Below are 17,938 nucleotides of genomic sequence, written 5' to 3'. Positions count from 1 at the left end.
CGGGGCTTGACAAAACAAGAGTGTCAAGTAAAGTGTTGCACGTAGCAATCGGGACTCAGTCTTACCATCTCGAGTGGTTTTGAGAGGTGGGTTGTTTATCGTGTAAGATCCCGAAGTTAGTCTGAAAGGTCGGTCACACCACAAGTGATGCCCTGATAGAAAGAGAGGCCTCGTCTTGCCCGCGGAAAACTCCACATGGTTGGGGCGTTCCGCGGTCCGCGGTTCCGCGGGCAGTGGTGATGCGGGCTCTGGTGATGCTGATTTGATATACTTTGGAGCTAGTGACGGCCTAGTCCTTCCAGCATGACTCGTGGGAAGCCCGTCCACAATGGAGGCGAGATAAGAATATCTCTTGATCGGATAATTCTACGCATACGAAAGAGTAGTCCACTATGGCAGGGTCAAAATGCCTGATTGGAGACCAAGGTATTTATATTGGGTATCCTTTTCCCAGACTTCCCCAGACGTTCCACCCTTGGCCTCTACTCTCAGCATCATGGACTCCACGACTCAAGAGCAACAAACCATCGACGGTTTTCAGACCGAGAAGCCTGATATGGGCCTCAAAAACACCAGCACTCAGGAGGTGGTCGCATCCGAGCTTTTCCACGAGGAGAACTTCTTTACTCGCTATGGACTCAATCTTGCCTCGTTCAAGAAGGGCCATTATGGAAAAGGCTCGCTCGAGCTCAAGCGGCCCATGCAAGCCCGGCATCTGAACATGATCGCCATTGGAGGAGCGATTGGTGCTGGGTTCTTTGTTGGGTCTGGGCGGGCTCTTTCGTCCGGTGTCAGGCCCCTTCCCAATCTCGCTGGTCGTGTTTGTTAAAGGCTAACAACCTTTTAGGGACCAGCGTCTCTCATCATATGTTTCTGCCTGACAGGAATCTTGATCTTCAACGTCGGTAAGCACAACAGTCCCCCAAATTCACCTCTCGGTACACGATCTGATGCATATCTGACCAGTCTTCGCACTTGGCGAGTTGGCCGTCATGTACCCTATCTCCGGGGGCTTCTATACTTATTCTACCCGATTTATCGATCCGTCCTGGGGCTTCGCCATGGGATGGAACTACATTTTCTCTTGGGCTATCATCCTCCCACTTGAACTTACCGTCTGTGGTATGGTCATTCGGTACTGGGACAACTCCACCAGCATCGGGCTGTGGATCACAATCTTTATAGTGGCATTACTCTTCTTAAACCTCTTCGGCGGTATTGGTTACGCCGAAGAAGAGTTCTGGGCCTCCTTGTTAAAGATCATCACTATCAGCACCTTTATGGTGATTTCTGTTGTCCTGATTTGTGGAGGGGGCCCTTCTTCTGGACGGTACGACGATTACTGGGGCACCCGACTTTGGCAAGACCCCGGGCCATTCCGGTACGGGTTCCGAGGGTTCTGTTCCGTGTTTGTTACCGCTGCTTTCTCTTTCAACGGTTCCGAACTGGTGGGCCTTGCTGCTGCTGAAAGCAAGAACCCTACGAAAGCGCTTCCTAGTGCCATCAAGCAGGTCTTCTGGCGTGTTACCCTCTTCTACGTCCTGGGTCTCTCTCTGATAGGCCTTCTTATTCGGTCTGACGATCCTAGATTGATTTCAGAATCCGCCTATGCCGACGTTTCTGCCTCCCCATTTGTCCTCGTCGGCCTTTACGCTGGCTTGAGGGGCTACGACCATTTCATCAACGCGGTTATCCTGATATCGGTATTATCCGTCGGAATGTCCTGCGTTTTCGGCGGCTCTCGGACTCTAACGGCTCTCGCTCAGCAGGGCTATGCCCCTGAGATCTTTACGTATATCGATCGCTCAGGACGGCCTCTGGCTTCTACTATATTCATGCTGGCCTTTGGCCCGCTGGCATACGTCAACCTCAGCACGTCCGGACCAGTTGTTTTCGACTGGCTGCTCGCATTAGGTGGCCTTGCTGCAACGTTTTCATGGGGCTCCATCTGCCTTGCGCATATCCGCTTCCGCCAAGCCTGGTCGTATCATGGCCACACTCTGGATGAAATTCCTTTCCAAGCCGTCGGGGGTGTTTACGGCTCCTGGCTTGGATTGTTTCTCTGCTTTATTGTTCTGGCAGCTCAGGTACGCCGTCATTTCTGCTGCTCGTCTGTCGAACTAGGACTAACATTGGCTAATTCAGTTCTACACCGCAATCGCACCACCGGGAAAAGAAGGACTCAATGATGTGGAGGGTTTTTTTAAAGCATACCTAGCCCTCCCTGTAGTTCTTTTATTCTGGGTTTGTGGTTTCATTTGGAAGAGATCAGGCTGGCTCAAGATACGGGATGTGGATGTTGATACCGGGAGGCGGGAGCATGACTGGGACGAGATCAACGCGCATCGAGAGATGGTTGCTAGTCAGGCCGCCTGGAAACGCCTGCTCGGTAGGATGTTCTAGAGGAACTTGATGAAATCGCCTGAAAGCTTGATGGCCAGACCAGGAGCCATGATTTGGCCACTCGAAACAATCGACAAAGCACTTTGTGTACTGTACTTTTGCGGATAAGAGTACATTTCGATGTCTTCTTAAGGCTGAAACTGCCCACGTGACTCAAATTATGAAACTCTGTAGCCGTCGAGTTTCATTTCAGCTCTATCTTGGCCGTCATATTAGTGCAGTGGAACCTAGTATCTGCTCAGGGTTGAGCCATGGCAAGCTCGCATCATAGACTTAGCAGGCGAGGTAGGTGCCGTTAAGATGGGGAGGCTTCTCTTAGTCATGGTAGATGTGTGAGCAGCTGGTAAAGCCTTGGCAATTCAAGAATGTAATGACTCTAAACTAAGTTTGTGTTACGGTCCTCATAGCTTAGAGAGTGATCATTCGGTGAAGGGTGACAATTCAGCCGGCCTCAAAGCCAATATGATACATTTTCTTATCCAATACGGCCTATCAGGAAATCAGGGCCGATGATTGAAGAGGTTTCTGTTATGCTTGGTCCATGGTATGGGGTGCTGTCCCGGTTCGTGGGCTTATCAGTGTTCAGGCATCGTTTGAAATGCGGCCCTAAAGTAATTCTATCTTCAGCCAAGTTCGAACCTGAGATGAACCTCTTATCACCAAGGAAATTTTTCAGAATCGCTATTGTGGCCTTGACTTGTCTTATGTTGATTTGTGCATCGTACCCGAGCAACTCTTGCAAGTGACATGCTTGAAATGGCAGTCTATCGAGGTAAAGCCAAAAGAAACCGAAGCCCTTGCCCAGGCCTCTAAGTTCTTTGACCCAAGGCATGTCCTGAATAGATTGTTCGCTTGAACCGCCTTTGGCTTCCTTGCGGAAGATGACCGATTCCCCCACTGAGATCAACGCCAGGGTCAAAAGGGGTGAGCGAGACCAATTAGAACCCCGCCACAATGGGGCTGTGCTAGTCTGCCTGCAATATTGGGCGCCAAATTCTGAACACTGTGCTTCCCCCAAATCTCGAATCTCGGTCATGGCCTGCATCGTCTCTCCTCTTTGCAGGTTCACTCATTCACGCAATTTTCGATTCATCGATGCCGGCACTCGCAACGCGATTGAGCGCCCGCGCGCCTCATATGCCGGCGACACGACGCGACGGCTTCCAGCTTGGGAGAGCAAAAAGAACGCCCTGAGAGGCATTGAAGCTCAAACGACAAGCTTTTGAGGCTTCATGCCCGACAATCTCATCATACCTACTCTTTTCGGCCATCAGGCATTCAATCCGCCACTCGCACATGGAAAGAAGTACAGTGCAGAACAGCAACATGTCTGACGACGAAGACCACGCCTCGATCGGTCGATATGACCATCGAGCGCCTCGCTCAGACCGTGCCTGTTCGCCAGACTCTCGCTCAGATCGACAATCCCGGCGATGCCCCACGCCCAGCTCTGTGAAGGCCTTCGCCAGTGCGCGGCAGCGTGGCCGGCTTTCGATCAGTTCCGAGACACAAGGAATTGAGAGGCGCGACGATGCAAGACGCGGCAGTTACGTGGCATACGGTGCCAGCCTCCGTTCAGACGATGCTCGTAGCTCCCGGAGTTCTCGCAGCCGACCAGGTACTGTGGACTTTGACGACTCGGAAAGCCTAGCCAGCCTGGCAACGATCAGGTCCAGTGACACTGATATATCACGACCAGCGCGCATGGCGCAGTCCAATCATGAGCTTTCCATAAACTTCAACGTTTTGGACGCCCTGATCGAGTTGGAGCAAAGTGAGCGCCCTACCCCCCACGCTTTCGAAAGTTTCCAGTCCAGCGGCATGGAAACCAACCACTTCCCAATGGTCACTTCGGACGGAGACTTTATGGAACTTCCTCCTCGACTTTCGAGCGACTCCAAGCAGGCGCATGGCATGACGGCGGCCCAGCAGCAGCCAAAGCCTATTCGCTTCAGTTTCTTCTCTTCGGCCTGGGAGTCAACGCTGCACGCTGCAGAATTCGGGGACCTTCTTCTTCCCGGCGAGGACGTCAGAAACTTGTTCCATGCTTCGCAGGAAACAGCCAATGGTGTTTGGTGGCTGCACCTCAACAATCCGACGCCAACAGAAGTCGTTGCCATCTCCAGCGCTTTTGGGATTCATCCGCTCACCATCGAGGATATCAGCACGCAGGAGAGTCGCGAAAAGATTGAGCTTTTCCCGTCCTACTACTTTGCCTCCTTCAGATCCTTCCATGTCGTTGAGGAACCTGAAGGAATCGAGTTCGAGCCTTTCAGTATGTACCTCGTGGTGTTCCGCGAGGGCATCATCACCTTCAGCTTCGCACCGGAAACACACGCATCCAAAGTCCGTTTCAGGATCTCACAACTGACTGAGCACGTCTCTCTCAGCAGTGACTGGATCTGCTACGCCCTGATGTAAGCCAGCTCGATTGTTCTGCCACACTATGTCGTTCCCGAGGTGCTAATGCAGAAGTAGTGACGACATTGTGGATTCTTTCCTCCCTGCCATTACGCAAATCGAGCGTGAGGCAGACAAAATCGAAGACGAAGTCTTCATCACGAGACCAGAGGATCACCAGGCGTTCCTCCAACGAATGAGCCGCTCGCGAGCCAATCTCACAGGACTCATGCGACTCCTCGGCGGCAAGGTCGACGTCCTGCGCGCCTTTGTCAAACGGTGTAACGAGAATTACAAGGTCACTCCTCGCATGGACATTGGTCTCTATCTTGGCGACATTCAGGACCACGTCGTGACCATGATCAACAGTCTCGTGCAGTTCGAAACGATCCTGTCTCGCTGCCGATCCAATTACCTGGCCCAACTGTCCATCGACAATGTTACGCAGGGGAACCGAACGAACGAGTTTCTGAGCCGTATTACGGTCATAGCGTCGGTTCTTGTACCTCTCAACTTGGTCTGCTTCCTCTTTGGAATGAATGTCCGGGTACCATGGGGACAGGACGACAATCTGAATGCTTGGTTGGGCATCACGAGTGGAATTATCCTCTTTGTGCTCTTGTCTTTGCTGGTCGCCAAGCGATTGAAGTATATTTAGAGAACTTTTTTCCCCCCAAGGTTGGCCGAAATTCTTTTGAGCAATACTGGCGCTGAGTTCAACATCAATGTCCTGGAATGGGGGCTGCGACTGGCTTGACGTAGTACGATCTCCGCCGCTCCCTCATGGTTCCCGCATGCGTTCATGATAGCACCCGGCTTGTGGAATTCGACCTGAGATCCTTAGGTCGCATACGAAATTAGGATGCCTAAGCCAGCGTTTTCGGTGCACCAAGTCAGCTGATGGCAGGCCTTGATTACGACGCTCAATGGTGCCTGCGGCGAGCTGGAAGGGGATCGGAAGACGTCAGCCATGCACGGGGGTCGGATGCATATTGGGCCCTCAAATCAATCTCATTGATGTCTTTGCTGTACGGGAAGCTCTCCAAACTTCAAGTCAACCAGGTGAACAAATAATATCTTGGTCTGTGGCATCGAGTAGATATCGGAGCTATAGGACCCTTTGGCCCAGTACTTGTGAAACCATCGAGACGAGCGTCTGCTTATTAAGACGAAGCAGCGCTAGGTCAAGAGTCAGCTGGTCAGGTGGGCCGCCCGTCCACCGAGCCCAGGTCCCGTAGAAGGGGTGACCGCAATTGGGCGAATGACGTGCCGGGAAGTGCCTAAACTGTGGCCGCGTCCCTAGACCTACCTGGGCAACAAGCTGAGAGCACCACCACCACCAGCACCAGCCCAGCAGTACCTAGTGTGAGCAATAGGAGCAGCACCACCACCAGTGAGAAAGAGCAGTAGCCTAGGCGAGCCAGACCAGGCTGCGGTGCTAGCATCATCACCTTACCAAGCTGCACTTTGCCTTGTCTGTCCACATAAAGACATCGGGCATTGGCACCCACCCCATCAATCCCTGCCTGACATTTCGGAACCGCCATCATTGCTCTTTTGTTTCCTTCGACCCCCGAGGCATTAGACATCCGGCAGCCGTTTCGGCCAATTGCTTCACCACGCGACCGACAGCCCCGAGCTTCCCTGCCGAATTTCGCCTCGACCACCACCTACCTGCCACCGCCGACCATCCTCCCTTGTGCGACCGACTCTCCATCGACCTTTACTCCCGCGCCGTGCTAAGTCCTCAACTTTATACTCGTCTGCGGTCGGCAGATTTCCGCAGCCATCATGGATGAGGCACCGGGTCCGCTGCCTACCAATGCGGCCATGACCCTGTCCGCTGCCTCGCATGCGCATCACCTCACGAGTCACTTCTCTTCCATCGAGACCATTTCGCGCACCAACTCACCAGGCCCTCCCTATGCCAAGGCGGATGAGGATGACACGAAGCGATATCGCCCCCGCACTTTCAGCTACTTCGACCACCTGCCGTTTCCCGTCGAGGAGGAGGGCGAGAGGGACGTCGCGCTGGCGGGTATTCTGAAAGAGCTATACATCGCCATCAAGGCGGAGGACTTCTCTCCCGGCGCTCTTCACTGGACGCGTGAGCTACAGGGATGGCTGAACCTCAAGTTTGAGATGACGAGAGAGCTTCGCGCCACTCTGGCCAAGCTGTACTACCACCTGTGTCTGGCTCCAGGTCTTGACCCCACCGCTGCCGACCGGTTCCTCAAGATGGTGGTGATTCTTACTAGGTATGCTTGTGCAACAAGAACGCTCTGCCCTCAACCGTTTTTCCTGACCAGTCTCTCTCTCTCCCGTGCAGGAAATTCCACTACCTAAAGCCCGTTGACGATCTCATTCTCGACTGGAGGCCGTTATGGCGCGAAGTCAAGGCTCTCGTTCTGCCGAGCGAGGTGCCAGCCCATCAGAGCAGCCGACGGAAATCGCATAAGCAGCTCTGGAAGCTGTGTCTGCATGCGCAAACATACTTCGACCCGAAAGACAGACGTGAAATGCTCGAGGAGTTCTTGCCCTTTTTCAGCACGTCCGATCTGTCTGATGCCTATATCGTCATGGGCATGGTCAATGCCCTCCTTCCAACCACGGCCGCTCCCGAGTCCGAACCTTGTGCTCTGCCACAAGACTTCATGCCGACCGTCTTCCACCTGTGGTCCCTCGTCGCGCGATCTAAAACATTCGACGTTCACCTCATCGATCTGTCGTCTCGCCTCGCCAGGGATATGCTTCAGACCAAGCATGTGCCCTTCGGCGCGCACGGCATCTTCACCAGGGAGCAATCCGATGTCTTGTTCACGGCCGTCCTGCGGCTGACGGATATTCCGGTGGGCCAGGCCAATTCGCCCTATACCTCTCTCGACTACCAGGCTGGCCTGGGCATGTACTTGGAGAAGGATAAGAAGAAGTACCCAACCGCATACTTGATAGCCAGGTTTCTGATCTATTCACTATCGCCCAAGTGCTTAGAAGAGGAGAGTTCTATTATCAGCAGTCTGGAGGGTTTGCTCGAGGCTGTGGATACCTTTTACCACCCCTCCAACGCGGGTTCCTGGACGACTTTCCTGGGCCAGTTCACTCTATATTTGACCGATATTTTCGTGTCGAGGTGGAACCGCGAACAGAGCGAAGAGCTCGACATTCCCGCAGATCGCAAGATCAGTCCTGCGTTGAAACGCCGCTTCGTCCTGGCTCTTCGAGAGGTGACCTTCATGGGCCTATTTTCCAAGAGCAGTCGGGTAGCCCACTATTATTACGCCGCTTTGCAGGGACTTTCGTATCTCGAGCCTGGTTTGATGCTACCTGGAGCGCTACAACGGTTCTACCCCAGCTTGCAAGGTCTTGTGGAAGTTCACCGCACAACGTCCAGTCTCAACAGTCTGCAGATGATTGCCAACACAATGTCAAAGCAGAAAGGCTTCCGCTGCCACATCACTGCTCTCCTGGCGCTCTCGTTGCCGGGCATCGACGCGAACGATCTCGGAAAGACGCAACACACTCTAAACTTCATCCAGAGCGTAGCGTACAGCATTCCCATGGTGCCCCTTGTGAAGAAGGGCAGCGAGATACATGATACCAGGCTGGCAGAGGAGTGGGTGCAAGGTGAGATGGAGCGCATGGAGCGTGAAGGCCAGCATATTGAAATTGACTATGCGACTGAGCTTTCGGATGAGGTTGAAGCCGCAATCTTGAGGTCGTCCACGCTCGGCATGGGCGAGTTCGTGCTTGCGCTTTTGGGCAAGGTCTTTACGCTGCTAGAGAACCTGCCCGACGCTTCCCACCTGCGTGGTACCACACCAGAGGACAACGTCATCAACGCCTTGCCTGCTGCTCTGTCTCCGCTCTTCGCCTCTCTCTCGCCAGAGTTGTTCGACCTTGCGCTGGAGAAGCTCTCGTCTTTCGTGTCGACGCATGTTGTTCACCAGGCACGAGATGCAATGGCCTGGATCTTGAATGCTCTGTGCAAAGTCAACCCGGAAAAGACACTGAAGGTGTTCATTCCCATGCTCATCGCCAACATCCGCAACGAGATCGACTACAACCACGCTGCCTCGGACCGGAGCAGTGGCACAGACTATCTGCCACGTGATCGTGCTCTCGTCTGGCACGTGAGCATGCTAGGGATGGTTGTTGTCCATGTTGGCGGCGAAGTCGTCAAGTACAAGCAGGAGTTGTACTCGATTGCGCAATACATGCAGGAAAAGTGTCGCGGACTTCCCACCATCCACATTTCGAACTACATCCACCACCTGCTACTTAACCTTACACACACCTACCCCCTCGATAATGCGCTATACGAACCCAGCGTGCTCAAGCGGGGACTTGACGTTGACGACTGGGGCAAGACTACCAAGCCCGCAGATCTATCGATCCAGTGGCACCGGCCGTCTCCCCAGGAGATCGAGTTTGCTGTAGAACTTTTTGATGCCCAGACCAAAGGTGCCGCGGAGAAGCTCGATTTACTCATGAGCGATAACTCCCCTGTGCCGAGGAAAGGCAAGAACAAGGAATGGTCCGACGAAGTGTCGAGACTTCTATCTCAGATCCGACTCGTGATCTCCGGCATGGCCACACTCTTTGATCCCAAACGCGCCTCCGGAGGCCTGAATGGCGCGGTGGGCTCATCTACCGGAGCGGACATTGAAGGCGATGTTCCCATGGAGGATGACAGTGACGATCCTCTTGCGGAAGCTGCCGAAGATGAGGAGACGCGACCTCAGTACCGCTACCAGGCCGGATACCTTCTGTCGTCTGACGACCCTGCCTATCGGAAAATACATGACCTGAGGGAAGATCTCGGGCGCCTTCTATCCAGAACACACCACTTCCTGAACACAAGTGTGGAAGATGACGTGCCTTGTTTTACCGCTCTATATGCTGCGTACCGAACCTGGATCACTGATGTCGGCATCGAACGCTCAGCCCACCCCCTCGAGAGGCATCTCCGCCTCTACAAGTCGGACATTGCTGCCTTCAAGATTAGTGGACTTCGAAAGATTTACCCCCGACCTCTGCTCATCAAGAGAGCTGATGCCTACCAGCTCCTGCGAGTGAAACACAACGCCTCGGCAAGGCAAAAGAGTGAATTGGACAAGCGTCTGCTGCTGGATCTGGCCGAGTCTTGCACGTCGCTGTATGCCGACGTTCGACGAGTGGCGCAGAGCTCGCTCGAGTCTTCCCTCAAGGCCCTAATTGGCGGTCGCCCCATGGTCATTCCAATCATCATGGAGAAGCTTCGCACATCCATCGAAGCTGTGGACCACGACCGCATCAAGGGCGCTCTATATACTCTCTTCTTCACGAGCTTACTGAAAACACTCGTGAAGGATTGGCGCTTCGCTCCTGACGCATTGCGCCTGTACATGAAAGCCGGCAATATCGACAAGCCGAGCATTCAGAACCTGGTGGCCGGGGCTGTTTACCAAATGTTTGACTTTGGCAAGCCCTTCGAGCGCATGATCATTGTGAACAGCGAGCTTGTCGACCAGATCAAACCTCCGTCTGATTGCGCAACAGCGATTGATTCTCGCCATAACTTCATCGTCAGCCGCCGAGCTCGCGTCGAGAAGAAGAAGGCTGCTCTTGGCCTGGAGCTCACAGAATGGTCAAAGGGGGCGCACTGGAAGATTGCGGGCCGATGTGTCATCTTCGCCATCAACCTTTCCCTACGGTTTAACACACTAGCACCTGCCGAACTCATCGACCTCATCGCCAAGGGGGCGAACGATACGCACCCGGGCCTCAGGATGCACTACATCTCGGCACTCACAACTCTGTTCGAAGCCATCGACATGCGCGCTGCATACGACCACAAGTACGAGAACTACCTGCTGGAAAAAGAAAAGGACCGTAACAAGGTCATCGTACCGGTTCCGCAAGGAGACGCCGAGTTCACGGAGAGGTTTCTGTCTTCGTTCTCGAAGCCTGAGACGCCAGAGTACATGGTGAACACAGATCATCCAGGATGGCTGGTTTGGGGCAAGCAATTTGTCGCGTACCGAGCCAAGCCCATGCCTTTCACGGCCTACGACGAGGTCGAGACTGCTGTGCGGCAGCAGATTGGTGCAATCGTCAACAAAGAATGGATGAGGACGTGTTTTGAGTACCTCAAACAAGAGCCTCGGGACACAAGCGCAGACCGCTTCCGAATGACAAACGTCTTCATGCTCATGCACGTGTTCGATTTGATGCACTATGGAGGCACCACCGTCACGCTCGCAGACGTCGAAGAGCTCACCAAGGAGACTTATGGTGACGGTAGTGATAAGCACCAGCACCGCGCCACCGCTGAAATCCTGGGTGCTCTGTTGACAGGGTCCTCCGATGACCCGCCTGATTTCCGCCAGAAGGTCTGGGCCTTTGCAGCGCCGATGCTGCTGAAGATAATCGGCGAAGATCTGACGCCTGAGAATCTCATGTACTGGCTGACCTGCCTGCATCTTATCATGGGCTCAAAGGACCCTAGAAGATCTCAGGAGATCATCGAGCATCTCGTCTCCTTCCGTCTCGACATGACATCCAACGCGGCGTTCAAAGAGGCGTCCAAGATTCAGCTGCTTGAGTCAGCTGTTTCCGATCTTGGCTGGCACTTCCGCCATGAGAAGCCGATTCTCGAAAACTTTCTCGCTCACCTCGATCACCCTTACAAAACTGTGCGGGAAGCCATGGGCCGCGTTATCGCAAGCATATATCGCACACGGTACCATGAATCGTACGAGACCGTTGAGAAACTCCTAGCGGCCAACAAGGAAGCGTCCTCGATCGGCATTCGTCCGTACCAGCCCACTGAAGACTTTACAGCTACGATCCTGGAGGTCTTCGAGCGTATCGAGAAGTGGCGACACGAACGAACGCCGGGCCAAAACACTCCATCCTCCTACACCGCTGGTTCAAAGACAGTACTCACGTGGCTCGACTCCGCGCTGTCGCAACAGGACTGCACCCAACTGGTTCAGTTCTTCCCGCAGCCTTTCATGGAACAGCTGCTGCACATGATGGACGTAAAGGAAGACCCCGAGCTTATGAAGCTTGCGTATCATGTGTATCGTCACCTGCCAAACATCCCCTTCCGTGCTGGGGAGGACGATAGTTTCATCGATGCATTGATTCGCATTGGCAGGACGTCGCCCAGCTGGCATCAACGCCTGCGTGCTCTCGTCAACATGCAGGTCATCTACTTCCGACGCTTGTTCCTTACCAACAAGGACCAGAGAGGAAGGCTATTTGATGCCGTTAGCGACATGTTGGCGGACCAGCAATTGGAAGTGAGGACCTGCGCGTCAAACACGCTGGCCGGCTTGGTCCGCTGCTCGCCCGAGCGCATTCGTGGTCCAACCATCAAGCTGCTGAAGAGCCGCTTCGAGTCCCAGCTCCGGACAAACCCAATGCCGAAGAAGAAGTTACCTGGCACCGAGACGCCGATCGACTCACACAAGCAGGTCACTCGTCGCCATGCCGCTGTGCTTGGTCTCGGTGCCCTGGTGGAAGCATTCCCGTACGCTACACCACCGCCCACGTGGATGCCAGAGGTGCTGGCCACGCTTGCGAATGGAGCAGCTAGCGACCCTGGCGTCGTGGGCAAGGCCACCAAATCGATCCTCTCGGACTTCAAGAAGACGAGGCAGGATAGCTGGAGTGTAGACAAGAAGGTAAGCCACAACGCTCTGGACCGCCTCGGCCGTGAGCGCTTGACTAACAATACGTTCCCTAGTACTTTACGGAAGAGCAACTAGATGCCCTGGAGGGGGTTCTTTGGAAGAGTTACTTCGCATAAGGAATGCGCGAGCGTATCAAATTGGAGAGGTATTCCTACCCGACAGGGCATGATCGAGGCATGTAGAAATGGAAGCATGCAATGGAGTCCTTCTGTAGACAGGGACATGGTTCGTACAGTTATTGCATTGCAGGATTGTTATTAGGCATGATACCGTGGCAGCTGAATTGTGTAACCGTTAATAGACCTTGAGCCTTTTCCCACCAAGTGCTGCGAGTGATGTCTACCTTAGTGGCGTTGGGCTGACGATGACTTTCAGAGATGTCTTGATTTGTCTTTTATGTATTTACTTTCCTTTCCCCTCCCATCCTCTCACCGCCAACCCAGCCGCCGACTCGATGCACTTTGAGCCGGTCCACGGGCCTATTTCCGACCAGCATCCTTTACCGCGACACCGCTCTCGTATGGCGGCGGCGCCTCCCGCCCATCGTGCACTCTGTTGATCTCATCCGAAGTGTCCGCCAGCTCAGCCCTCCTGCCATCCCCTCGTCGCTGAACGACCCATTCACCATCGACTTCGGCCTGCTCGGGGTCCGCTAGCTGGCCCCTCGCTGCTACTTCGTGACGATGGAAACGGTCGGGGCTCCGTGGACGCGGCGCAGGTCGGCATGGCCAACAACAGCACCATATCGAAGCTATGACGATGAGGACCACGCCGATTGCGATGCCGACGCCGACGGCGATGCGTTCGCCTTTGTCGAGGCGGGAGAGGGGGCCGGGTTCCTCGTCTCGGTGTACGAGTTGCGTGTTGATTTTGGAGGCTGCGGAAAGGGAGGAATTCAGGAGGAGGAGGGCAAGGATTGCAAAGATTCTTCGGTAGATTGGATGAGGCATTGCGTATTTGCTGGTCATCGACTATATGCTTGATTCTGTCTTCGTCTTGGTCGGTGGTTCAAGTTATCTGTTTATGAGAACAAGAACAGAAACACAGGAATTTCACCACTGGCAGACTTGCACTACATATACGTCGCCCGGCGGCGCAGGGGCATCTTGTTGACATCACGATCCCTCGATCAACGTCGTGTTCGATTGGAACACAATCCTTCTCAATACGTATTATCGCAAAGTTGTTCCAATTGTGACGACAATGCTGGGCGGCGCAGCCAATGGTCGACGCAAACGCCTTCCGCATTAGGAACCATTGCGCGCCGGACCAGGGTTGCTTCGCTCGCCCGATGGTCATCGTGCATGTCAGCTCTGGTTGGCCTTAGTTGGTGGACTCAGCCCTAGCAGGAGGATTGCACCCCCGTGATCTGGCCCTGAGACCATGCGGAGGAAGCTTTGCTTTTGCTCGTCTGCTTGCTTATGTACGCGCAGCTGGAACGCGTCTCCCACTTGCAGTTTGAGGGTACTCGCCGACGAATCCAGGTCGCCAACGGTTTCCCCGCATCTGTTGTCAGGCTGCATGCTGCCGCCCAGCCTTGATAGACCTCCATTGGAAATCATGCTATGGTATATGTCGAGTATCGTGCATAAAGCTCGAAAAGCTTATGGCATTTGACTTGATTGAAACCTAGAGTTTCGGGACTCGGTGGTAAGCCTTGAACAGCAGTTTCGTGCGATTTTCCGAATCCATTTCTTGTTCATGGTCGACGAGCAAGTCCCTCTCTAGTGGAGGAGACCAACATGGCAAGGTCGACTCGCGATGACGAGCTCTACTTGCCGAGTGCCGAAATCTAATACGACTGCACGCCTACTTCGAGTCACGACATGGAGAGGTTTTAAGCATGCTTGCAAGCTTAAGAACATAAAGCTACACTGATCGTGGAAACAAGATCTCCCGATCGTTCCCGTCCCTGACGGCACTGGTGCGGCACTGCAGGCTCCGTTACCCCAAGCGGGCTGACATGTATGACCCCGGATCACTTGGCAAATCACATCCCGACTCGCAGCATGCGCCGGGAAGATCTTTAAGCACGTACCCCAGACAATCATCCACCAACAGAATGATTCTCCGCCCAGGTATTCGCTGACACGACGGAAAGGTATCTGTCATCTCAGGGAGCAGTGAACTTGACCCCGTGGGGTGCTGTCGTCCCATCATTCTTGGTGTCGATCATGGCCTATCATGGGCTTGGTGGATCGTTTCATGCCATTTATTAAGGACCTCCCCTACCAGGAAGATCACTCTACATGGCACGCCATTGTCCTATTGGGGGGATTACTTCCTTGTGTAGCCCACCCTAGGATGGCTGCCCGCAGTGTATTGGATTTAGAGACCAAGAGACTGAAGAGGTACAAAAGGAGGGTCAGTGCCGGGAAGCAGGAACAGATGAAAGTTGAAACACAAGCTACTTGAGCCTTCAACCGTACATATTACGCTTTTGGATCGCTTCTCGCTCTCATCATGAAATTCACCGGTCTTGCTTCGTTCGCCTTGTTGGCATCTCTGGTATCGGCGTCGCCGGCGCAGGTCCTCTCAAAGAGGGCGTCGGTCCAGGATGCCTGCAACATTGGCTACTGCACACAGAATGGCGGGTACGTGCGACGCTCCCTAATCCTTAGCTGCTATGGTGTTGATGATTTGCCTGCCCTGATAACACTAACATATTGCAGCACCAAGGGTGGTGCGGGCGGTACAACAACGACCGTCACTACACTGGCTGCTCTGACAGCAGCCGCCGTCGCCGAGGGGCCCGCCATTATCATCGTCTCCGGCAAGATTACCGGCGCCGCCAAGGTGCAGGTTGGTTCTGACAAGACCATCATCGGCGCCCGTGGCAGCTGTAAGTGCTCTCCAAGTCCAAACAAGGCCGCAGTGACTGACCGCAGCAGCTCTCGAGGGCATCGGCCTGACCATCCTGGGAAGGAAGAACGTCATCATTCGCAACATGGCTATCAGCAAGGTTGAGAACACCTACGGTGACGCAATCACCATTCAACTGTCCAAGAATGTCTGGGTCGACCACTGCGACCTTTCGGCGACACGCTCCGGCGACAAAGACTTTTACGACGGTCTCACAGATCTGTCCCATGCTGCTGACTGGGTCACGATCTCGAACACATACTTCCACGACCACGTGAGTTATCTTGACGTCTTCATATTATCGACTGTGGCTTGCTAACACACCTTCAAGTCCAAGGGGTCGCTCGTTGGCCACTCCGATAACAATGCCGCAGAGGACAAGGGAACCCTGCACGTAACATATGCCAACAACCACTGGTACAACATTCGCAGCCGTGGTCCTCTCCTCCGATTTGGCGTTGCTCACATTTACAAGTATGTATAAGGCCATATACGGCTCTCGTTCTTCATAGAGGCTAACCAGGCTAACAGCACTTACTTCGACACCATGGACACGGGCCTGAACTCCCGCATGGGCGCCCAGGCTCTCATCCAGAGCAGCTATTTCGAGAATGTTGGCACCAAGGCCATCTTCTCCGAATCAAGCAAAGAGATTGGGTAAGCCTTCCAATTCGATTCATCGACAGCACGTTGCTGACAGTACAAATAGATATGTTGTTGCCCAGGATGTCGTTCTCACCGGCAAGAGCCAGAACCAGGCGCAGGTCGGCACCTTGACGGCAAGCAGCCCGCCCTACTCGTACAAGCTTGTGGGGTCTGCCAATGTCAAAGCTGCCGTTGTCGGCGTGGCCGGCCAGACGCTGACCTTTTGAGCGGGATATGGTATAAGTAGGCGGATGATTTCATGAGACATGAGCATTTCAGAGGTACGAACGGATTTGGGGCTTTTTGAACGGTCCTTAGCTATCAAGGTATGAAATACCAATCAAAGATTTGCCTTTAAAGTCGATACAGTGAAGTGAAATGTACTTCAATCAGCCAAGCTCGTCGCACGTATCGTCCTCCTCGGCCGCTTCAGTCTGGATGCCCAGAAGTTCCCCTGATGCGATGTCATGCTCTCACTTGAGAAGTATCCAACGTCTAAAATAGCCCAACATGATCGGAAGTGGCAAAAGGTCCAGCGGATGAGCCAGTTACAAGACCTCCGGTGGCAGTTGCTGCATAGGTTGGGCGAAATTGTTCAAAACCCGACCAGCTCAAATGTCCATCTCAAATATCCATGGCAGTTTCTTACCATGCTCACACGTCGTTGCCGCTCGGGCATCTTTAAAAACATCATCGTCACAACGGGATACATTCTCAGGTCTGGTTCTGTGGCCACTCTGGCGAGGAGCAGCTATCGAGTGACTTGGACTCTTTGCTGGCTTGACTACCCTGCAGAATGTCTACTATGTCTTCCTCCTCGACAGCCATATGAAATAGAATGTGGGAATATGGATTGTACGGACGACTGTATGGATATCTTTTTGTCAACGGATGTAATAGGGGGAGGTGTCCAGCATTGGCCAGTGACAGCTCTAGGCAGCTCCCCCTCAGCAGTGAGCGAGAGCGGCGGCAAGGGCCTGTTGGCCGCGAAGATTGCAAAAGAGGAACATGGCGAGCCAGCTCGGATCCGCAGTCTCGTCGTGCGCCCTCTTGAGGCCAACGAGAGCAAGACATTGGAGCACTCTCGGTTCGCTTCCGTATTCGCCACAAAGGTTACCTGTCACGGTCGTTCACCTTTGTGCCACCAAAATGGTGAGCATCTCGTCCAATGGGATTGAGACTGTCGAGCCCCCGTGAGACTGTCGGGTCACTGTGAGGCTGAGTTCTGAAATCTTATCGACAATTAGGTGGTCATCGCGGCAGAACTGTCGTGAATGGCATTTGAAATATTGGAACAGCTCAGAATGGTGGAAGCGATAAAGGAAGTCGCTTCTAGGGTGGAGAATCAGACTGCAAGGGGCCTACCGCCGGATACTTCGGGAGCAAAGCTAACGAGAGGGCTGAATGGCCCCTGGCGAAGGGAGAGATGATGTCTCAGGCGTCCACGAGTTCTACCCACCGACATCCGCGACAAGACAACAAGACGCGGCACTTTCAATCCCCTCATGCGGTGGATGGGCTGATTGTGGGATGGCAGGGGTTCAGTATCAGCCGGAGCTCCTGAGGACGAGACCGGCAGGGTAAGACCGCCAAGAGTGCGAGGTATGAGCATTGCCGCCCGTTACACACGCAATTGCTGCAACGTGGGAGGCGCTCGTCGCACTTCACGCGGCGTTGCTTGCGTTTGGGGCACCCGGACCTCCATTTACGGTGAGGTCGCCAGACGATATTTAATCAAAATTATAACAAACATTCCAGCTTGGAGCCACGAAGAGGGTAGAGCACGAAGCCGCTGAAGATTTGTCGCGCATGACAATCCAGAGACGGTCGCTTGGTGGCGTTTTCATTGCTTTACCAAAAATGCCCGTCGACATCCAACTATCACGTCTTCCATATGGCGCCGAGGAAGAGGGCCGATTGAGCCGGCATATTTGCGATGGGTGGTTGAG

At 53.9% G+C, this 17,938-nt stretch overlaps 3 protein-coding genes across 3 annotated transcripts; all 3 read left to right on the top strand.

Annotated features, from left to right (window-relative positions):
- Positions 1-496: 496 nt before the first annotated feature.
- MGT2_1 (magnesium and cobalt transport protein CorA) lies at positions 497-5,461 on the top strand (the record flags this gene model as incomplete). The annotated part of the gene is made up of 5 exons (XM_028636205.1): positions 497-790; positions 848-905; positions 967-2,087; positions 3,721-4,820; positions 4,882-5,461. The coding sequence occupies 5 exons, from the start codon at positions 497-499 to the stop codon at positions 5,459-5,461; spliced, it is 3,153 nt and encodes a 1,050-aa protein (XP_028491535.1).
- Positions 5,462-6,594: 1,133 nt separating this feature from the next.
- D7B24_001987 (uncharacterized protein) lies at positions 6,595-12,598 on the top strand (the record flags this gene model as incomplete). The annotated part of the gene is made up of 3 exons (XM_028636204.1): positions 6,595-7,061; positions 7,133-12,473; positions 12,536-12,598. 3 exons carry the CDS (start codon positions 6,595-6,597, stop codon positions 12,596-12,598), a joined length of 5,871 nt encoding a protein of 1,956 aa, XP_028491534.1.
- A 2,347-nt stretch (positions 12,599-14,945) lies between these two features.
- Positions 14,946-16,216, top strand: D7B24_001986 (uncharacterized protein; the record flags this gene model as incomplete). The annotated part of the gene is made up of 6 exons (XM_028636203.1): positions 14,946-15,076; positions 15,155-15,324; positions 15,374-15,618; positions 15,676-15,818; positions 15,876-16,001; positions 16,054-16,216. The coding sequence occupies 6 exons, from the start codon at positions 14,946-14,948 to the stop codon at positions 16,214-16,216; spliced, it is 978 nt and encodes a 325-aa protein (XP_028491533.1).
- Positions 16,217-17,938: the final 1,722 nt, after the last annotated feature.

The sequence above is a fragment of the Verticillium nonalfalfae genome (genome assembly GCF_003724135.2).
Source record: "Verticillium nonalfalfae strain VnAa140/NRRL 66861 chromosome Unknown scaffold_144, whole genome shotgun sequence".
Classification (NCBI taxonomy): Eukaryota; Fungi; Ascomycota; class Sordariomycetes; order Glomerellales; family Plectosphaerellaceae; genus Verticillium; species Verticillium nonalfalfae.
The sequence above is the reverse complement of the archived record's forward strand: the minus strand, read 5'-3'. Positions and strand labels throughout refer to the sequence as shown.